This window comes from Colius striatus, chromosome 1 (genome assembly GCF_028858725.1).
Source record: "Colius striatus isolate bColStr4 chromosome 1, bColStr4.1.hap1, whole genome shotgun sequence".
NCBI lineage: Eukaryota > Metazoa > Chordata > Aves > Coliiformes > Coliidae > Colius > Colius striatus.
This window is the reverse complement of record NC_084759.1, coordinates 157,713,794-157,737,305: the sequence shown is the minus strand read 5'-3', so window position 1 is coordinate 157,737,305 and position 23,512 is coordinate 157,713,794. Positions and strand designations below refer to the sequence as shown.

Below are 23,512 nucleotides of genomic sequence, written 5' to 3'. Positions count from 1 at the left end.
TGCGTAAAAGTAAATACAATACTACTTAGGTAAAATGTGCGTTGTTTCCAATGCATGAATGCCCATAAAGTATGCCTAATAATTAAAATAACTTTTAAAAATGGTATTTTACATTACTCTTTTTTCTAAAGCAACAGAATATTTAAATTTCTGTCTACTAATTGCATAGCAAATTTAATTTCTACAGATAACTGATGCTTTTTAGCACATGAGGGCAAGGGTTTTCTGTCGTTCTAAAAATCATATTATTTGTCTGTAATATTGTCCAAAGATAAAAATAACTAGTCCCTGCTCCTCTTCCATGGTGGAGTTCAAGTTGATGTGTGCTGAGACTTTGGTGTCTGCTGGTTGAAACTCTTACTCTAGTGCTAAGAAATCTTAGTCTTGTCATGTTTTAAGACCAAGTTTCCTAGTCCCAGGAAGACAATGACTGGGACATTTCTTTCTGTGTTTCCCAGTTGGAACCTTTATATTCATTTTTTACTACTAAGATCATTATTGACTGTTGTTTATAAGCCTCTTGCCAGAAGTAGTGTAGGAAAAAAAGATTAAGGAAACACTGAAAAATATACTTTTGGTTTAACAGCACTGCAATAGTGCATGAGAGGGATGGTGTATTTTTAATGTGAGACTTGGAAATGCTTAGAGTTTTGTCTTTCTAGGTTTATGGTTTGTGGTATGGGCTTGGGTTTTTTTTTTCTGCTTATTTTGTTTTGTAGAGAATAGATGAATGAACAGACATAGACATATTCCAGTGGATATCTGTCCCTAAATCATAGAATCATAAAATAGAATCATAGAATGGTAGGGGTTGGAAGGGACCTTTAGAGATCACCCTTGTCCTGTTGCTAGATACCATAGAAAAAAGGGATGTCCCAACCTCCTGACACCCACCCTTTAGATATTTATAAATGTTAATAAGTTCTTCCCTCAGTCTCCTCTTCTCCAGACTAAACAGCCCCAGTTCCCACAGCCTTTCCTCATATGAAAGACGTTCCAGTCCCCTGATCATCTTGGTGGCCCTGTGCTGGACTCTCTCCAGCAGTTCCCTGTCCCTCTTGAGCTGAGGAGCCCAGAACTGGACACAGTATTCCAGATGAGGCCTCACCAGGGCAGAGTAGAGAGGGAGAAGAACCTCCCAAAATAAATACAGATGAAGTATTTTGATTTAAAGAGTACAACTTTAAGCCAATGGTCATGACTTAGTGGTTGGGCACTTAACATATGTACAGTAATATAAGTGTATGTACAGTAATAATACAGTAATATAATAAGGAATGTAAGTAATACAAGCACTTAGCATAGGTATAAGTTGGTAGTTTCTACATTTTACAATGTATTTTCATGATTTCTCACAAGGTGCTGTGGAAATTATTTATATTTGGCACAGGATAGCAATTATACATTTTATATTTCCAGTTGTACAAATGAAGGATTGGAGGAAATGTGTGGAAAGGGTCTTATCAATACGTGACTTAAACTTCAGAACTGGGAAATGTAAGGAGGAACTTTTGAAGAGTTTAAACTAATTAAATATTGGTTAAATTTTACTTCTATTTGGTGTTTGACAATAGCAGTGAAATTCACCTCAGTGCATCTGACTTTTCTTGTAGATGTTGCACTCTCAGTTGCTCAAAGCCAAACAGTTGTAGGTTTGTCCTCTCTAAAAATTATAGAGCAAGTAATAATTTTTTTTCTTTCTACAGCATCTCACTCAGCAGCTGTTTTTTCATAGTCTGGAGCACTGGGTTTGAGATAGATCTTCTGGGTTTACATTCATTCAAAAAGAATGGTAAGTATCCAAACTGAATCTGTGGAACAATGGCTTGTTTTTTCCCTGCAGGATTGTAGCTGTGGATATCTGCCAGAAAGAGGTACAATTCAATGGAACTACACATGACCTGGAAATTTCTTTGTAGCGTATGTTGACGATTTAGATTTAGTTAAAAATACATCAAGCACAGTAGAAGGCAACAAGCTGAAAGTATAGCAATTTGATTGGTTTATGTCCTTTTTTTCCCCAAAAATACCTTTGTTTGTAGGATTAAACTGTTGGTTATGGTAGATATGGAAAAAATGTATTTTCCTTGAAGTGATGCTCAGTTTTTCCTCTGAGACTTCCACTAGCTGTGAAGCTCCTTACACTTTGCAGTTTTTCAAGCTGCCTTACCCCTCATTACATCTCATATTTAGTCCTTATTTACTGTTGTCAACCTGCTTTCAAATGGAGGTTTCCATTGTTCAGAGCTCTAGTATTGGTAATGGCAGGAGAAGAAAAGAAAAACATGTAACAGTAATAGTTGATGTTTGTACAGAGACTGAGAGAAATGGTACTTTCTTAACAGTTAAATGCTTTTTTCTTACCATTTGAAATACAGGTTTTGCTTTAGTGGATTCTTGGACTTGGCTTTTTCTTCCTGTAAGCCAATTTTAGAGGCTATTTTGAATTGGATATTCAAATAATTCTGGCATTTTTCCTTAAGAACTGAGTAGAGTTTTAAAACTGAATACCTTAATCTATGCTTCCCTTTCAGAGTTGTTTTTTCCTGACAGATTCTTGCTATGTTAAACAAGTGAAGCCGTATAACAAACATTTTGATAATGAGGCCAACATAAAGTACTCATAAATTATCACCAGGCAGCTCTAAATCTGTCATAAATTCGTACTGACTTGTTCACAGGAATGTTTATGTAATTGAAAGAAAATATAGAGAGGAAGTGAAGTCTCCTTTTTACAAGTTAAATCAACTACAGTGAGATGAAAAACACCCACAGCCTTGGCTTTGGATCAGCAGAGATGTTCTTGAAAAGCAAACCTTTATAACATCTTTATTATGAAATAAAATTCAAGGTGTAAAAAATTAGCAGCTTTCCAGCTGTCCCTAATTGGATTCTTCTTGAACATTCCTTGTCTATTAAGGTATCACCTTGACCAGGCAGGTATAGATTTGGATATAAAAATGTTTGGCATATCTGGGAACATAGATGTAAAGAAGGGTGTGTTAAATCTGGGAATCATTGAACGAAGTCCAAGGAGTCACATTTCTGCAGATGTAGGGGAAAAAAACCCACCAACAAAACCTGCTGAATGAGATGCTTTTACGTCACATTCCCTTCAAAATGGTGCAGAAGCTGCAGCGTAACACTGATAAGTATGTTAGGAGGTGTCTAGGATACTTTTAATTATAGGAGCAACTGATATAGGTTTGTACACTGAATGAAATATTGATAATCAAAGTAAATGAGAGGTTATTAAACCTATGCAATTAACAAAAAGTAACTTGTTCCATTGATAAATATAGTGTTGGAAAGACAGAATATTTGGAATATATTCTTCACAGGGATAGGAAATTTATAATCTTAACAGAAGAGGTGACAAGGATGTATTTGTTTAAACTAAAGCATTTTGAAACTGCAAATCCAAACAATAAACAGCCAAGTGCCTGAGAAAGACAAGATGAAGCATCCTTTGAATACATCTGGTAAAATTTATTATGAGAAATTTCTAAAGGATAGTGAATCATGACAATTCAGGTGTTTTGAAAGGGGTCCCGTGTAAAACAGTTCAAAGGCAGATTTAAATTTACATGGAAAAGTAGAGTCTATTCTGAAAATTACATATTTTCTTCTGGGTGTTGCTGCTTGTTGTGGTTTTAAGAGATTGATTTTGGCAAATGTTACTGATAGAGTTTTAATTGGTTTTTTTGCAATCTTTTTTTTTTCCCAAAAAACCCACATAGGTGTTAGTACATGAGCTTTGGATTTCTTTAGGGAATTTGATTTGTTATGACATCATATTTGGATTTGAGAGACCTTCTATAGCACTGGTAGAGAACATACTAGATGGATTAAAATATGGGTCACGTTATTGGCACAATGTTGTTTAATCTTTGATGATACATCTGCAGATTATCTAAACTGGCTAAAGAGGGAGTTGCAATAAGTAGCTATCACAATATGGTGCATGTCTGCTTTCAACATCCAACAGCATGTTTTTGTAACCTTATGGACAAAGGATAGCTTTGTCATACAGAGCAGACTTAAGAATGCTAGACAGAGCATCTTCAAAATGGTGGTGTGGAAATGACAGTGGATAGTATTATCCCTACAAACTCCGAAGTGTCTGCAGTGGGATGTAAACAGGGCCAATGGGTACATAAAGGGGATCTGTCTTGAAGGAGTGAAAAAGTGATCCATGTGCTTTATTAATGAGACATCAACTGGAGTGGTGCATATTCCTCTGGTATTTGTGTTTTGAGAACAAAATGGATTTAACCAAAGATTTAGAAGAGGACTACAAAAAGTGATCCATGGGCTGGGTGAAAGTCTTGCAGTGTAAAGTTTGAGTTGAATTTGTTTTGTTGAATTGGAGAGAAGCCTAAGAAGTGACATATCCATGACATGTAGGAGAGAGGTAGGACATTTCAGCCTTTCTGATGAAAACCAGAATTGTCTGGAGGAAAAAACAACTTGTAAAATTACATAAAACAAAGGGATTAGATCTCAATTTCTAAATCTCTATGCAAAACCGAGTCTAAACAAACACCTTAGAAAAAACATTCTGTTTCTACTTAAATGCTGCCAGCTGTTCTGTATGCTTCAAATGTTACGGGTTATTATAAAGCTAAGACCTTTATTCCCTTGCTTTGCATGTCTCAGCTAGAAGTAAGTGCAGAAGGAGATCTGATAATATTCCCTGCCTCAGATCTGCATAGTCTGTGCTAAGAGAGTGATTGTAGTGAAATGCTAAGATTCAAAGTGCTTATTGGTCATCTGTGGATCAGGAAGATCTTCATTCCTGTAATTTGACCTTTCCATCTTTTCACCTTCCTTTGAGACTGGCTGCTTTAGGAAGTGCAGTATGTAACACAGGTGATCTGTGCCTTCAGGTGCAATAGATATCAATCTTTTTGTTTCCCCAGTGCAGTTCTCTTGCAGACTGCGTTATATAATGACAAGACTTCTGTCTGGGAAATGAGTTTCCCCAAAGTCAGATTGTCAGGGATATTTTTCCTATCTTTTTCTGTAGTATAGGAGGCTGGCTGTGTGCATCACCAGCTGGAATTACTTAGCCCTTAGGTGAGAAGTATCTTTCCTGCCACATCAGGAGATGAGAAAAATTATGGCACCTTAGTAGTTGCTTTACTTTTTGTAGCAATGTTTAATTTTCTAGGTTTTTGAGATATTTGGTCTAGGTAGTTCTTGAAGCTTTACAAAAGTATAGCTGGGTGAAATGTCATGACAGAAATGGCCATGATGAATGGTCTTAATCTTTTAACATTAACATCCACTTATGCACAGCCTTCCCAGACATTTGGAGACTTCAGTAAATTCACTCAATTCCAATGCAGAATTTGTCACCTAATCTGTCACTGATACCTTCCACCCAGTATATAACACTGCAAGAATATAAGGGTAAATTAAAGAAAAAAAACATTAATTTCTCTTTGCAACATAAACTCAAGAAATAAGTAGTTCTACCCTCAATTATATACATTAGGATATTTTTGCTTAGGACATGCCCAAGCCTTTAATTCTACAGCCTAGCAATTACCATTATCCAATAATCACAAGTGCAAGAATGAAGACTGCACTGCATCTAATGCATTTTTAGAATTAGTGTATTCTATTTCTTTTTTCCTCATGGTGTCACTATAGGATAAAGTTAATGTTTTTTGAGTAGACTCTATTCTCTACTGGAGCATATTTCCATTCCTTTGTCTCACTCGGCTTTCTGGGTTTTCTGTTACGTGTTTAGAAAATATAATGAATATACTGCCTTCAAATTTGAGCATATTCTCTCAAGCACTGACTCACCCTTAAGATTGTGTGTGGACTTTTCATTTTATTGGTTTTTATGGTTTTTTTTTTTTAAATACAAAAAGGATTTAACATTAGAATAAATGTAGCTTTGGATAAGGATTTGGAGAATTTGAGCAGTTCTTTTACTGATTTGAAGGTAGGAATTGCTATGTTTAAAAATCTGACAAAAAGGTACGTATCTTATAATTCAGTGAGCTTATGATGTTAAATCTGTGCTGTGTTTTCTGTGTGTGGGGAAGAAGTGTAGGGCCCTCAGTTTCTGTCTAAGCATCACTTATATGGTTATAAAGTGTTCTATATTAATCTTTCTTGATTGATAGAAGTAGTTCTCTTTTCCGTACTCTTGGTGGCACACTAGAAAGGGATTGGTTTTTTTTAACATACTGATAACATTTTTGTCTCTCTAGTTGCTACCAGTTTACCCAGACCCATATTCTCAAAGATATCTTGGTAACTGACTTACACAGAGGAAGAATGAAAGACATCACTAGTGAAGTAGGATCCAAGAGAAGTTTGCTTGAAGTTGTTCTACAAGGGTGGAAGCCGAGCGTGGAGGTGCTGTTTCCCATTCCTGCATTTGAAGCACATCCTTCCTGAAAGGCAAGGCCATTTCCCTCATTTTCTTTTTCTGACACTTGAGTAGGCCAGTGGTGTTTGGGCTGGTTACATTTAGGATAAGTGTGACTGTTTAGTCACTAAGAAGGAAATAATTCACCAGTTCCATAAGATCTAGTGTGTCTGTGTGAACTCTACAAGTGAATTTTGTATGTTTGTTTCAGTTAGCTGACCTTGTTAGCCTCTTGACCAGTTAGCATCTGTCTAGCTTAGGTTATCAGCTTACAGGAGTAAAAGTTAACTAGAACCAGTGTCTTCAAGGGTAGACTTTTCAGCAATATGGTCAACTTGCTAGTTTAGCACAGAAGTTGGTTCACCTAAAGAAGTTACAGAGCACTAAACAGTTACAGAGCTTTTCTGTAGAAGCCTGAGCTGAAAATCCTGTCAATATTTCCAGGAAGTGAAGTCCTTTTTTCTCCTGCTCTCTTTCGCTGGTCTTTGTACATCAGATAACACATACCCCTCTTAGCCCACATGTAAATATCATCTCTAATCCTTAGGCCATGTCTTTCACTTAAATGCTACTACTAACACACAGCTCCTCTGTAGAGTCAATTGTTCTTTGGGCTGGTAGTTTAGAGATTAAGTTACTATTTCTAGACTGTTGTCTTGATGCTATCTTAGCCATCATCCTCCACTGAAGTGTGAAGCAGGACAGCTGAATGACACACATCAAAAGAAATCTAAGGCAAAATTAAATGAGAGTTCTGCACATGGCACAAACAGTCCATTTTAATCTAGAATGGCAAACATGAACCATTTCAGTTGGAGGTGAAGGTTTATTAGTTGCCTATCATGCTGCTTTACTTCCTAAGGGACTAATACAACCTTCTTCATGACCTACTAATTCTCTTCCCAGGGGTCACCCTTGCATGGCCATGCCAGCTTTTGATGCTGAGACGCTGGTTTCAAACTGCATGTGTAACATTATGGTTCTGAAGAAGCAGCTTGTTATAAACCTATTGCCAAAATACCAGAACCAGATATGGTGTCTCTTCCTTCCAGCTGTGAGCAGTAGCTCCCCTGCCTCTTAACAAACACGAGACCACATCAGAGAAGTCACCATGCCCAGTCTGAAATGCAACATCTGCTTTAGGAAACCTTCCACTTAAAGCATCCACAACCCAGAACTTCCCTGTTGTTTCCACAGGAGTTTCTCCAGTCTTTAAACTTTCTTCCAGCAGCAGCTTTTTTTTTTTTTTCCCTATTAGAGACCTCACTACTCAAGTAATTCTCAAAATCGTTCGCCACCCACACTTACCTCACTTTGATTCCAATTTCCTTATCTCTGATGTCAAATGCAATCTCCTTCTGTACCATCCCTCTTTTTTTCCCCCCCATTCTCTACCTCCCCACTGTAAGGCAGTTGTTGCAATTTAACTGCTGGTTTCTCAACATCCAAACACTCTGGTTTCTTCACATACTCTACTTGAGTACCTCTGCTTTCCTCTTACCTTGAGTAGAGGTCAAGAATAGCAATTCTCCTTACTTTCCGATCTTTTGAAGGTGTCCTGTGCCAGAGGGGACTCAAGGGACTTTTCTCCAGCTGACTTAGGGTGGTATCAGCTAGTGAGGGAAATGTTTCCCTCTAAAATCCCAGGTTTCTGCAAATTCAGACGTGCCTGTTAACTCGTCTCTTTCAATTTATGTCTGCTGTGGGGGCTCCAGTCATTCACCCACTCACTGCATCCCCAAATTTTTCACACTCATTGCCTGTCCCAGCAGTCTTTCATCAGTCTTGCTAGCCATAGTCACTCTCTTTTGCCCAGATTATCTCTCCCAAACAAGTTCAGCAGCTTACTGTGCCACCTTATCTGCTTGACTTCCCTTTGACGAATCTAGATCAAATTGTTCCTACAAGTTGTCAGTTCTTCCTCTTGTTTCACCTTTTCCTTACATCTGCTTTTTGTGCTGCGGCACCTGTCTCATCCTTTAGTTTTAGGGGTCACTCAGCTACATAAGAGGTGCCACAGTTGTATAGCCTGAAAATCTGGCCACTTGGTACTTTTGGTTGCCTGAAGGTATTGTGTTTTTAACATAACTCCCTGTGTGAGTCTTTAGAAGGTGCGATTAAATATGGAAAGTCAGCAGTTCAGTAATGCACTGAAGAACTAGTTAATTAAGGACTTTACAGATGGTAAATACTTCAGTCTTTAAACAAAATCTGTATTCTAAACCAAAATTATCTCCACGGCAATGGCTGGCTCTGTGTGAGACAAGATTCCAATCGAGGAAAGGGGAGGCCTTTAAATATTTCAATATCCTTTGGATCAGGCCTCTTATGTACTTTAGCAATGATAAAATGATGCACAAAGCATTGGACTGTACAACTTCATTTTATTTTGTGTGCTTTTATAGGATATAAATAAATGACAAAATTACAAAATTTATAACTGGAAGCCCAAGCATATTTACATAAGTATTTGTTGCAGTGAGGCTACTATTTACTGTTCCCCTATACAATTTTCCTTTTGGTACCATATTTTTAGTGTTAATTTTTTTCTTTTTACCGTCAGTTGACTACGTACATATCAACAGTGAATAGGCAAAAGTATGTACAAGGAACTATTTTGTTCAAGTAAATTGAATACTGTATTAAAAGTATGTCATCACTCAGCGCTATGATTAGGTTTAACTAAACCATATACAATTATCAGGTTCAAAACAAGTTCAATTATCCGTTTTTTGGAGTTCACCAACTGATGATCCTAACTGAAAACCTCAGTTGGATATGAAATAATAATTAAAAAAACATTAAGACAACCACACAATTTATCAATATCTCTATAATGAACTTCAAAATGATTCACAATTTGACTGGATAGAACAATATACGTTAAAATGTCATTTTTCTTCTATAGTGATATTTGCACTGTTATAATTTCAGTTCTACACAAATATACATCATGGTATTATACAAATACTTCACAGACATTAAAAAAATTAAAACAGTTCAAAGAAAAGGTAAGTAAATCTTATTTAATCAAATATTAAGCAAATGCTTAACTATTTTGTTCCATGAAAACATTTTTATTACTTTGGAATTTTGAAATTTTTCTTGCTATTTTTATTTAGAAAATGTGTTGCAGTAGGATTTTATCAACATTCTTCCAAACAAGCTTTCTGTGACAGAAATCTTGATAGCAAAATCCACAATTTTGATTTTTTTTTTTTTTAGAACCACTGAGATTATTTTTAAAAAATACAAGTAGAATTCATGGCTATAGCAACGTTGAACTGCATAAACTATATGTAGGTGTAGTAGAATGACCATTCTGCTTTCATTCCAAACTGATCACACAGAACAACCAGTGCACTGATGCTACAACTCTTATAATTTCCATAATGCTGCAATAGCAGTGGTTTACTTCACTTTAAAATAAACAATATTTGTCATAGTTAATCTGGCTTCCTTCCATAAATATTCATATGTTTTCCTATAGTACTTCTCTTCCATAAAAATATCTAATAAATGTTTTCTGTGCATTATTAATACCTGTTTCTAACCATTCATAAAACTCTGATCCTTTGTTACAATGCGAGAGGCTCCTATTTCTGTAGAGGATCAAAGGACACCAATGATTACATATAAAACCAGCGCACACAGAAATCAGGGTGCCTAATTTCTTGTCACTTTAATGAGTTCTTTATTCAACACAGTAATTATTAATGAATTCAGTGGTTTCACAAACACTCTATTTAATAATTCTGATTACATTTTGATTAAAAACTGCCAAGATTTAAATAAAACCAATCAAATATTCTACTCAGGCAGCATTAGTGTTAGTTTAGAGACCTTTTGTTTTGTTTTGTTTTGTTTCTTTAAAAAGTAGAATTCTAAAATAAGAAATCAAAGAAAGCACTGTGGCAAAGTCACAAGGGAGAACTGTGTGGAAAAATAAGGTTTCTCACTCCTCTTGTGGACTGTAATTTTAAAAGTCTTCATATAGTGCCATTCTTCTGTCAGTGCTGCAGGAAGAAGAACATCACCAGAAATGACTATCAGCCTTTTTTGTTAGTTACAAGGCCACTCATACAGTGCAGTCTTCCTCTCTGCTGGATTGAAACGTTGCCATAAAGGAAAGGCTGTGCTGTGACTGCTTGGCGTGCAAGGCACAACAAGGAAAAAGGGGGCAGTTTTTTATCAGAAAATTGTAGTTTCATACTTGGTATTAATGCCTCTTTTGGCTTCTTGTCCAGGTTCAACAATCCATGGTAGATTCGCAAGAGTCTTTTGTTCAGATGGATCTATCTGCTTTAAGACAAATGCAAACATAGATGGGTTACCATCGCTGTGCACAGCATTTCTAGCAGAAGCTTTTCCTTTAAACGAATAGAACACAGAACAAATCCTGTATCCACAAAGTCCTACAGCAGCGAGTGCGGTGGTCTACACTCCCCCTCTTTTTCCTGTTTAGCTCAGAGCTGTGTCCACCCCCAAGCTATAGGGCATCATAGTTCTTGATCCTGAGGAGTCCTTTTGCTACTGAGACAGATGATGGCATCAGGAAATGTTCTTTCTTAAAATTTTATGGAGGAAGATTCTGTGGCAATGGATGACAAAGTGTAGAGTCATACATTATTTTCCCCTTCCTCTCACCCAATAACTAAATATCACAGAGTATGGTTCACACTTTATAGCCAGTGCATACGACACACTGTGTGGTCACTTTCCCCCTTTCCCTCCCAGATCACCCTATGCCTGTATTACACGTGATTTAAGGTAGTTTTTCTAATTTTATAAAAGCTCCACCACAAAAGATTATTTCTCTGTCATCTATGCACTTCAGAAGGGTGCTTTAAAGACAATCAATATGTAGGCTCCAATGAGCTTGGATTCTCAGGAGTTTGGGATTCCCAAGAAAATATTGTAAAGGTATATTAAATCCCAGGTTTGGAATAGAAGAGTCTAGGTCAAAAAAAAAAAAAAAAGAAAAAAAAAAGAAAAAGAAAATAAAGGGAGTAAGACGACAAGTTGTTTGGTGTGACAAGATAATTGTAAGTTGATTTAGATTTGGAATTTGCTTAGGATACATATGCAGTGATCACGTACCAAACAACTTGTTGGATTTCTCAACAGGAGATGAGGAGAGCCCATAAACCATAGAGAGGTTTAGAGGTTGTGATCCTCAGCACTTAAAACCCCCCCAATACATTGGAATTGCACCGTATCGATTAAAGCTCTGCAATTATTATACAAGACATGCACAACTGAAACAGGCGGTTAGTCAAAACAGCTGCCCATTGGCTGATGAGCAGAGGTGGCATGACTGGGAAATGGAGCATTTCTGACTCCACAGTTATATTTATCTATTTATACAGCTTCTACTATTTCAGCTCTTAACTGAACTTTGGGCTTTTTGCATGCACAACTACCTTCTACTTACCACTGACTTCCGAATACTAACACGTGGTTTGGGAATAGGCTTGGAGGGTTTATTTTCAAAGCTTTCTGGGAGGGTTGAAGAATGGCCCCCTTTTCGTGCTTGTAGTGCAAGCTGATAGGCCACCTCAAATGCTTGTCCTAGCGTAAGAATGATTTCGTAAGCTAAATTCTGGAACAACAGAAAAAAACCAACACAGTTAAAACTGGAGTGAGGTTGAATTCTCAGATACATTAAGTGGGGTAGCACTGTCTACAGAAACAATTTGTAATGTAAATAATTTAAATCATGCTAGTAACAACTTCCCCTGTAATATTAAGAGCTGTCATTTGATTTCTCATTGATTAAAAACAATCTAAACGTAGTTTGTGTTAGTGAAAGTAATTGTAAAAACTCCGAAAACATTGTGTCCCCAGACATGGAAACAGGAGTGAGTGAGTGAGTGTTCATCACCTCTTTTTAGAAGCAGCACATTAAGCCCCACACCTCCCCAGCTCACCCTCTTATCTGCTGCTCTCAAGATCCCACCTATCCCACCTATCTTGCACTACTGCAACCTATCTGACATTCAGTCTTGCTCTATTTCAGGACTCCTCTACTGACTCGTCCTCCTCGAGAGCTGGCAGCCTGATGTGCTGCTTTCCCAGGTATGTGCCTTGGGATGCTCTGTGCTCTCACCTAATGTCTCAGGAAGAGGATGCAGCATTGATATGATGCTTCCAGAAGGAAAAAAAACCCAGCATATGTTGAATTTGCATGCTGTGGTTCACAAATACAGTGCATCTATGCATGTATGAAAGTGCTCCATTCAGATGTATGCATCAAGTGCTGGGGAAACCTCATGGTTTTGTTTTCTAGAAGTAAAAATGAGCTTAAACTGGCATGTCAGAATATTCCTGTAAGCAGGGAAAGGAGGTTAGTGTGTATAATCAAAGAGGTCAGACTAAGACCAGTTTCATGGTATAGGTAGAAAAAGTTCTTATTGTATATATGAAAGAAAATCTGTTGAAAGGTTTCTAAAGCATGAATGAGGAACCGAGAGGGTGGTAGGAATATTTTTTCCAGTACAGTTTTACATCAACGAAAAAAGCAGCTGCAAGTTTAAAATTTCACCTTAATCTAAACTGCAAGTAAAGTTCTATGGTAATTGTTTCTTCAGGTTCGTGGGGTTGTTTTGGTACATTTATTTCTAGGCTCCTACTAGAGCCTATTTCTGGGCTACTAACTTTTCAATAATGTTTTGAATGCCTTCAGAGCAAAAGCAAGCCTGCAGGCTTGCCTCCTTATTTTGTAAAGTCTCCTTAGAATAACTGATAAATCTTTGATATAGCTCAGAAGTCACCCTCCTCTTTGTCAACCTCTGTAGTCCATAGTTGGAAGCAATCCTGCATTACTTTGAAACTAGGTGAGCCCTTAAAATTCCCACATGTTTCTGATATAATTTAAAAGCAGATATCTCTTTACCTAGTCAAGTCTAACTGTTGAGTTTGCAATAAGCCAGAAAGCAATGTAAGATACTTGGAAGTACAATATATGCCTTCAGTCATTAAAACAGATTTAAAAGGATAAGCATTTTATTTCATATCCTACACTGTAAATTCACTGTAGTAATGAAGAAATTCCATCCCTTTGTTATCACACATGTATAGTAACACTGTATAGGCTAAGTTCAGCATGTTTAGCTCATTATAAGATCTGCTTACAAAGGTGCCAACTCTAGTCTTTGTTAGGTCAGACAGAAAACAATTAAATAGCTTCACTGGGTCATGCTCTCGGCTGTTACTACTGCAGTCAGCTAGACAAAGTTTCATAGCTTCCCAAATAAAAATGTCTCACTGATTTGATAGCAGTAGGCTCCAAATTGTCTCCTTTTCAACTTCAGGAAACTGTCCAGGACTGAGAAACACTAAGGATGCAGTTTGCTAGTGGAGTAATAGATGAAAGACTAAAGAGACTATTATAAAGTGCCTTGCCTTTTAGCAGAACATTGGCTATCAAATTAAGACCAACAGAGTATAATTGTTAGCAATGTACAGAATAATATTATTTGAAATGGATCATGCCTATAAGCAGCACAAGAATACTTTTCTAAAGACATCTTAATCAACTTTCATGACACTAAGATAGTGTACTGTGTTATCACGAAATTGCCTGCAGTGGATATTATTATTGCTAAGACATACATCAACAGGACTGGATATAGTAGTGGTTTGCAGGAAAAGCAGACTGTAATACTAGTGGGACTGAGAAAACACACCATCCAGTGTGGCATACAAAAAGGTCACTGTGAGACAGGTCTGAAAAGCTCAGAGATAAAAGTGGAGACAAGTAGAGTTTGCCATGCTGAGCCACAAATCTAATCTGGGTCCTGCATCTTGTCAGAAGCCACTATGATTTGTTTTCTTTTGTAGTCAGTAAAATGAAAAAAAAGGCCTACTCTGGAGCCTGAAAGCCATGGGAAACGTGTAACTGTTTCTGTGGTTAATAAATATTTGAAATATAGCAAATAAAACAGAACATTCACTGTCTGTTCAATATTCAGAATGTAAACCAAACTGTAATTTGTACAGAAATTTTATCCATTGTGTACTGCAGTGGAGCCTTTGCCAAGAGAAGTCTGGAAATGGAGGCAAGAAAAGAGGGCCTTGCAAAATTTCAAAAAGCTATCTATCTGAAAAATCTCAATCCAGGTCATAATATCCATCCCCTGGGATGAAATCAGTTGCCTACTGCTTAGTCATACTAAAATCTTCAAGGCTAAATACTGAAGATTTCTACTGTAAAAGCCTGACAAGAAGGGAAGGTTACTTACCAGTAATGGGAGTTATGAGAGATGCAGAGCACTGTTAAGTATACCTACGCTTTATCCTTCCACACCACAAATTTATTACTTTTGGGTGGATCTGTAAAGGGCATTTTCTGTGCTTTCCAGGGTGTCAGCATTCAAGGAGAAGAAAACTCAGCTCACCAAAGATGGTGTGATGAGACCACCATGACTGGTATTTGCTTGTAACAGCTGTGGACTCCTGGGCTGCATGAGGCCTTCATGATCAGGCACTCCTGCAACTCAAATTCTTGATCCTTTCTCCTTATGGATTTAAAGCAATCATGAATGGCACAGAAAGATCTCTTGCATGCAATGGAAGGATGGCAATAAGCCTTCAGGGTAGGCCTTTCATAGTATTGCAAAAGCCATTGATATATACAAGAGAGGAAAGATTCAGTTGCTCATGAACTGAAAGCTCCTTGTACCTAAGCGGCTCTATCTCAAGACATTTGCCAGAAGCAACTGAAATGGTTTTAAACATCTCACCTAATATTCCCCAGGAAAGAGACTGGTTCTGGGTACTGAAAAAGAAAGAAGTTTTCTGTTGTAGAGACATGGGAATGCTACACTTGATTTTACCTGGATGATTATATATGAATTGAGAAAAATTTCATAAAGCCCTCTCATCTCCTGGAAGAAGGCAATGAAGAGAAGTTTGAGCCCTTGAATGCATGCCTTTCCTTCTCTGCTATGTATGCATAATAGTGGTTTCCAATTCTCATCCAGCTCAAGTTGGGCCAATAAAAGACAAAAGAATAAAGAAAAGTCTAATGGTTGGCAAGAGAAAGAGCAGAAATTCTTCCACTTGATGCTAATTGTTTTTATACATGCATTGGGCAACAAAGTAATAGCTGATGGAAATTACTTTGGGTGTTTCCCATATATGAACCAGAATTTGGTATAGGAACCCTTACGATGGCTTGTTTCTCCAGAAGGAATCCTTTACTCTTAGTTTTAGGGCTGCTTTATAACTGAGAATGAAGTGGATTTCAAATTTTGAGCAATAAGTCCACTTCTTCCCTCTTCCCTTGTCCTCTTCAATATTCATTAATCAAGTCTGGTGCGTTTGTAATTTTGATTATAGAATTTTAACCAAGTAGACAAGTTACATGGACAGTCACTACTAAATAATAAGTATCAGTAGGTGGCATGGTAGGTGACATGTCACTCACTAAAATACTTTCCTATCTGAAAAAAACTGTTCTTGACCACATTTTCTAAGGAACTGAAAGACCTAAGAGAGTGAAATTTTCTTTACATTGTATTTACCAAAATATATATTGGAATTAAGATGCATCATTTTTACATCTTATTGTGGATTTCTATCAATTTAAACCTTATTTTTTATAACATTATTGGACTTCTATCCATTGACAAACAGGCAGGATTATTTCTAATAGCAAACTGGAAGCTTAGGCTGACATAAGTGTTAGACTTTAAATAGAAAATGTAATTTATTACATGCTTACATTCTGAATATCTATTATACCTGAGTTTATGCTTGTGCTGATTATTAAACCTATAAATGAAACTGCAGTATTTTGAAGCTATTTAAAAGTATTTAAATAGATCAGGAGAAAAGATAACCTCAGTCTAATTTTAGTTGATTCACTAAGATGTATATACTGTAACATCTTGTTGACCATGGTCTATCTATTTTTAACACAATTTCAAGTTTTTTTTCTACTCCCTGTGGACACTAAGATGTCAGCAGAGGACTTAAACAACACATGCACTGAACCAAAATGCTAAAATTCCTTCTAACCTATCATCCTGCACATCTTTTTGTTTAAATTCTCCTACATGCTGTCACTCAGCAATGTTGACTATTATTTCCCCAGTCCCAAGTAAAATGCCTCAGTTCAGATATCTCTATATTTTTTATTTATTTATATTGATGTAAGCATGTTTCAAGAATTCATCCACATTATACTGTATTGAAATATTTTTTTTTCTTGAATGATTTAAGAGTTTTAATAGCATCTTAAATTTCTCTTGAGCTTAACTCAAAGGGAAAGTACTCCTGAAACTTTTGGAAAATAGGCCCTCTTAATACTAAAAATTAAAGCCATTACTTATTTCACCCAATTTAGCTGAAAACAACATGACTGATTCATTGATATGTGTTCATGATTTCTTGAAACACTAATAGTCTGTGCATCACCATCTGAGAGGCATAAATACAGGAAGAACTTTCCACCAAAATAACAGCAGCTGTAAGGACTTTTCCTGAAATAACATTTCTGAGATTTTTTAGGCAAGAAGATTGGAATAAGGAAGTAAGAATTGAAGCACTCATTTGCTATTTTCAAAATAAAGGTAATCTTTTTGAAAAGGTAAGGGTGCTGCTAAAACAAAATTTCCACAAATTCCATATCCGCATTATTTGCTAAACTAAAACTCCCACTGATATGACAGAGAAGGGAAGGACCATCTCATAATAATGATCTGTTGATGGTTACAGAGGTAACCTCTTACACAGGAACAAAGAAAGGACAATGCACAGATCTCTTATTGCAGATGTTTCAAATCTTTCAGATTCAGCGTGGTAGCCAAATATTCCAAGACTTCTTGAAATAACTAATTAGCTGCTTGTCTGGTCTCTGTCAGATCTGTGTTTTGGTTCTCTGGTTAAAGTAAATTCATTTTTCCAGTTTATTCAATAGAATGTAAAAAATTCTAAACAATACTTAGGAGAGACATTTGAGTCCTTGGGACTGATCCAGATTAACACTGAAACACTAAACTTCACGGAAGGGCAGGGTAAGAAATCCGAAGCAACCACTTACGGTGGTAATGCCTGACCTCTAGTCCAAAAAGCAGTTCTCATCTGCTTCATGAAGGTAGGATGTGTCTCATCTCAAAAGGTCCTCGCAAGAAAGTCCAACCCTCTCATCCCTTGTTGGCTGGCATGGGATGGACATATGAGGGTAAAACCAAAAGGCTGTATATCACCCAACCTGTTCTTCCCTGACCACACAGGTGGTACATTTCAGTCAAAAAAATGCAGGATGTCCTGCAGAGGTCAAGCTAGTTCCTGAACCTACCTCTTAGCAGGATTGAACACTGTATACATTGCACATTGATCCAGTCCTGATTTATTTGGTGTGCACAGAGATTTCAGAAAGGGTGGCCAAACCTACTTGTTACAAACGTTTTCTAAGGCTATAGCTTAGAAGAATTACATGTCAAGACTTGCATGAAAACGTACTCACTAAGTTCACAGGCAAGGCTGAGATTACAGAGGTAAGTTATTTCAGATGGGAAATGAACTCATAGAAAAGAAAACTTTTTCTCTTCTCTGGAAATGTCCTTTTACTATCCCATAGCAGACTAGTCTTTTCATGTGGTAAATGAATGACACCTTCCATTAATCACTATGTACCCTGAAAACATTTTAATGGAATTAAAGAACTATTACTATTACAAAGAATTATTAAATGAAGTATCTTCTATAAACTGACCACATCAAACGCCGTGAATACGTGGCAGTAGTGGTGATTAGTCTTCAAGTCTTTAGTGATGTACGCAAATGTAGAAAGGTCTTCGGGGTCTTGTGCAGCACAGGAAATGTTACGGATTTCATGTTCAGCAATAATATTCTGTTTAAAAAAAATATTATCAATCAATTTAGGAATTAAATTTTAAGAGCCATAAAAGTGTGGTTTTCAGATTTGCATTTATGTTCATCTGCTGTACTCAAGTATTTCAGAAGTTTCTTAAGAAGAAGACACACATCCCATGCGTGACCTTACACTTGTTGGTGGAATTTTAACCCTCTCCAATGATATCTAAAATTGCCAATAACAATTACATTCTAGAGTCTTTCCTAGAAGTCTGCTTGAGTTTTGTACTGTTTATTCAGTATCCTATGACACAGAGATATCTTTCCTGGCATACAGCTGTAAATACACTTTCAAAGCACTATACAAGCATCTTATGATCTACTGGTTTTCTACATAATGATGGCTACATAACAACATTGTTTCAGTCTACCAACAGACAGAGTCTGGTGAAACCCAAAAGGCTTGATATCCAGGTTTTTGCATATGTTGTTGGACAAATTTCATCTATACTCTTTCAAGAGAAAAAAAAACACCAAACATCACTTGTAATTGAAACCCTGAGCTCTTGAAAGGCTTCTGCTTAGTAAAAAGATAACTACAAGAAGATCTGACAACTTTTCTCCACTTACTGACAACAGCATCCTGTAAGAGAGATGTAGAAAAATTAAACCATTCATGCACCGAGCAACACTACTTGCGACAGCCAATGTAAGCTATAGCACACTACTGAGACAGAGGTGGGGCATGTCTGTCCAATGAAATAAAAGAAAGTTGTCTTGAAGCTTTGGAGGAAGTTATGAATATTCATTACATAAATTGCTGATATGTAATTATTATGTTCAGGCCAAAGGAACCATGAAGCCAGAGAAGAAGATACTGCAGAGCGGCTTATGATTAGGCCTTGCTTCAGCAACACATACATTTCAAATGGTTTATTTAAAGAGAAGAATGATTCTTTGGGTATGAATTTACTTAATATTTAGTTCATACAGTTTGCTGAATTGTGGCCCTGCTCCACAAAACCCCATAAGTGAAGGAGCCTGCTGCAGCATGACATCGCTATTTCACCACAGAACATGTGACGCGTCGTGTCCTGGTCCCTCACAGAGCCACTGTTTGTTGCTGCCTCAGTGGTGTCTGTCCAAGTTAAAACAATCTCTGACCATCTCTGGTTTTCCCTCATCTCTTTCTTTTCCTTCCCTCCTGCTTTCCTCCCCCTCTTTTTGTTTTATAAAGAACAGGAAATATATGCAACTGAGTCGCTTAAGATGCTGTGCCATATCTTCTTTCATTTGCTAAGTGGCAACTTTCCCCCTTGCATGTAGGTGTCAAGTTTTCAAAAAGAGATATCAATATTTCTAATTGAAGAAATCATGGCTTAGGAAAAATCTTAATAAAAAGCACTGTAAATTTCAAATTATTGAAAAAAACAAGATAAGGAAACTTACTGAAGAAATGAAATAATCCTTTTAATCTTAAATTGTTGCAACATACTTGCTTCTTTCTGTGTAACGTATTATTCACAAAAATGACAAAACCAGTACTTATGTTTCAATACATGTCAATTTATAATAACACGTATAATCTCTGCTTAACAATCATTGGCTTTTTATGTTACTCTAAGCATTTTATTGTCTTTGTTCTGAAATGGATAACTTTTACCCTCAATAAATATTTTGAGGAGAATTACAATTATACACAAACCAGGGATTTAAATTTCCACAGATACAGTGGTAATAACTGTCACTGATGTTGTATTGGCAATGTTGTAGGTTAGAAAGCAGAAAGAATTAAAACTTGGAAGGTCTTAATATCATGTGAAGTATTTATGCCAAATCATGAGTCACAAAGTAATCACCTGAATTTATGAAGAGCTCTGCTGTGCTGAAACATTTCCTAGATGACCTGGGGTTGACAAGAGGCTTTGCTCTCAAAACTCACAGTAACTATTTTAATGATTTAACTTTGAACCAAGTTTGTTTTGAATAAAATAAAGTATACCTAGATCCGCTGGGTTAGTAGTGAAATTTAGCTTTTCCCTAGCTTCTATAGGATATGCTCTGTGATTGCCTTTCTAAATTAAACATGCTTTCAGTGCACACGTTTACTGTTTCCTAGCGTCACTACTACTCCAGCAGACCCATAGTCTTATTACTCTGTAGAAACTACAAGGCTATGAACCAGCTGACTGTTCTGGATACACTCCTCAGGCATTGACCGACACTGTACAATCATCCTAAAATTTATCATGCATATTGTCAAGAGAAACCTCCAGTGCTTCTCAAAAAGTAGGCAAGCTGTAAGTCAGTTCTGTTTCTGCCAAGTAGAAATACCTTGGAGGGATCAGGTTTTTGCTAAGCAGCCTTCCTTTTACTTGCCTACCCCGTGCCAGTCAATCCCCCTCCTGTCAGAAATCATCCAGAAGTTAGGGGTAGCTGTGACCCACGAGAAAATTCTGCAAGTCTGCTTTTTTCCTAAGCAGCAATTTCTTTCTGGCCTCACTTGCAAAGAAATGGTGTCATGTCAAAGTGGTGTCATGCCAAGCTTCAAGGCGCCACTGAAATAGCTGTCGTGGAATGAGGTCAGGGTCCCTTTGTCACCTGAAGCTTTGCCTGCTACGACTCGGAATACAAATTCTTAGCTTGGTGGCATAAAGGAAAAGGATGAACAGCCATGAGAGCTGAGTTTTCAAGCACATAACTGCTAGCTACTTTTGTCATTAAAAAGTATGCATTTACTGCTAAGTGGTGCCCAGCGCTGTCAACTATAAGCTCATATGGAAGCAGTATAAGTCTGAACAGGATCTCACCTTAGTGCTAATCTGTTTTGGGTCTTGAAGGAATTGAGTACAGCACACTGTGGACAAGGATGATAACAACGCTCCTGGGAGAGTTGCAGGCTATTACCTGGTTTTTACAGAAGGGAAAGGCAGTGCAGGTTTTGAACTGGAGAGAAAGCAATCTACCACTTGAGAAAAAACACAGGAGTGTGGCATTATTTACCTCCGTCAGAAACATCTATCGCACTACTAGGCATAAGATTTTAGTGGGACTGGTCTAGAGACACCTATTGCAATTTGCCAAACTTCTTTCCATCTTACATGATATTATATTTCCCGTGCAAAGAGATACTGGAAGCTCCTTTTATTCTCCTGGGTTTTTTTAAAATTTTGTTTTGTAAACCTAAGGACATTACAGAAGAGCTAAAACCAGCCCTATCCAAGTTAGAGTTAATAGCATTACAGTGTCTTGATTTATGCCCTGCACATCAGAAAACATAAAGGAAATGAGGGCTGTAGAAGCTCAGTTTAGAATCAATGGAAGAAAAAGAGGCTGACAGGAATCCCTGGCCTCTCTGCCCTGGCAAACATGCCAGACTTGACATGACAGTAATTTCACCTCTGTTTTTCTTTCATGCCATCTTCTAACCATAGATATGGCTTCCAAACTCTGACAGAAGTTCACAAATCTGCTTTCGTTTCTTCACTTAAAACCCAGTCCAAGTTAAATACCTTTAAAAACTGACTGATTTAGCAAGTTTGACAGATACTGGGTTAGATGTATCATGTGCTCTGAATGTTCAGCAGTTATATACATTATTAAATTGGTCAGGTAGCTGGGTTTTTAGATTTATTTTTTATATTGCTTGGTGAGTCTTAGTCATATAACAGAAAAGATAATTTATTTTCTATTCATATGCAAGAATCAGTATGGGTTGCATATTTTGTTTTGCATTTTAGACTTATAAGAAGAGAAATTTATTCATCACTTTACCCCTGATTACAGAGCTTGTACATTTTACTTTTGCTAAGCAATAACCCATTGTTCTATCTATCACTGAGTTCTCCGAAATGTAAGAAACAAAGCAGAGGGGCATTGCCACACAGGAAGATGAAAAAAATATGGAGCAACAACTGTTAAGAAGCTTCTACAGCTCAGGAAGTCAAATGGCCAGTACCAAGAAAATGGCTCTCAGAGAGTCTCTGACATTTGAAAAGGACATAAGGACATTCAAGGCTCATGTTTCTTATTCTTGCAATGACTTCCCCTGGATAAAACCTTGCATCTTTACCCTTCATTGAGACTTTTTTTTTTGGCCAAAATTATATGAACGAACACATATATATATATCTTCTGCATATTTAAGGAAATATATAAGGAAATGTATAGGGAATATGTTAAAGGATTCCACAGAGGCTTCCTGCCAAATGTCTTTTTTGATAAGCTTGCCTTTTAATAGCAAAAGGCTGGACACAATGTTCTCCAAAAAAGCCATTAAAGCTACATCACCTGTCCTCCAGACTGAGTTTCTGGAGAATGACAATGAGATTACATCCATTTTGTAAAGAAGGAAAAAAAGAGAGGAAAACTCAAAGTGCAGCTCTGTTCCCCCTCTGACCTCGTGCTCTTACAGAGGCAGCCTCATAGTTATTCCTATTTGTGAGAAATAAAAGCAAATATTGAACAGCTGCACATACCTTATTTGTTGCATCAATAAATTTGACTCCCTTGTAAGAAACAGAGAGGACAATGGTTGGTACTTTCTTCATTTGTTCCGTAGACTTCTGAAAGCAAAATGAAGACGTTGTTAGAGTTGTGTTGTATTACAAGAACAGTGCTCTTTTCTTCTTCTGACAAAATATGTAAGTTAACAAAAGGTACTTATCCAAATATTTGACTTTTTCTTGAGGTGACTTTGCTACAGGCTTTTGAAACAGCTGCCTTGTAGTTACAGAACTAAAAAGAGCCTTACAGTTTGTTGTGAAGATGGTAACAATTCTACTTCTTCCCCGGCCCAAAATAAGTTTGCCAAGCTTTGAAAGACCAGTCATGCAATCAGGGGTTTCCCAACATGTGCGTATTCAAGACATCTATCTGATACGTCCAACTCATAGCTGCCTCCCCTCCCCTCTTCCTGGCCTTCCCAGCTGTAAACACTGTGGTACTTCTCGTAGTACTGTTTCTATGCTACAATTAGTTGCTATTTGGAAATATTTCACTCTCTTACCTTCTTAGGGTTGATTTTGTGACACTAGGTATTCCTGCAGCCCTCTAAGCCTGTCAGTCAATCTGTCAGTCCAACACTGCATCTTGTCACGCCTGACCGTCTGCAACTTCCTCCACTGCAGCTGCTACTAGAAGCTGCTTTACACATGAATTAGCACTGAGCCTTATTCTGCATTCCATCAGTGCCAGGTTCTTCTACCGACAGTTCATGACTTCCTATAAGGCTATTTTTCCTTTTACACTAGTCTGCTTCTGTGGGCCTTTCACATGATGAACATAGCAAAGACATTT

The 23,512-nt window shown here is 37.2% G+C and overlaps 1 protein-coding gene across 18 annotated transcripts in view; it reads right to left on the bottom strand.

Moving 5' to 3' along the window:
- Positions 1–10,521: 10,521 nt before the first annotated feature.
- ANKS1B (ankyrin repeat and sterile alpha motif domain containing 1B) overlaps positions 10,522–23,512 on the bottom strand; it is a 431,515-nt gene continuing 418,524 nt past the window's right edge. For 11 of the 18 annotated variants that reach the window (XM_061988906.1, XM_061988958.1, XM_061989065.1 and 8 more), the window contains 4 exons: positions 22,693–22,779; positions 18,114–18,251; positions 11,826–11,993; positions 10,522–10,693 (listed from right to left, as the gene is read on the bottom strand). In XM_061988906.1, the coding sequence (XP_061844890.1) occupies positions 10,583–10,693; positions 11,826–11,993; positions 18,114–18,251; positions 22,693–22,779 (504 nt within the window). In that variant the 3' untranslated portion in view covers positions 10,522–10,582. The remainder of the gene's footprint in view (positions 10,694–11,825; positions 11,994–18,113; positions 18,252–22,692; positions 22,780–23,512) is intronic. The other 7 variants (XM_061989314.1, XM_061989405.1, XM_061989575.1 and 4 more) reach the window with 2 other exon arrangements.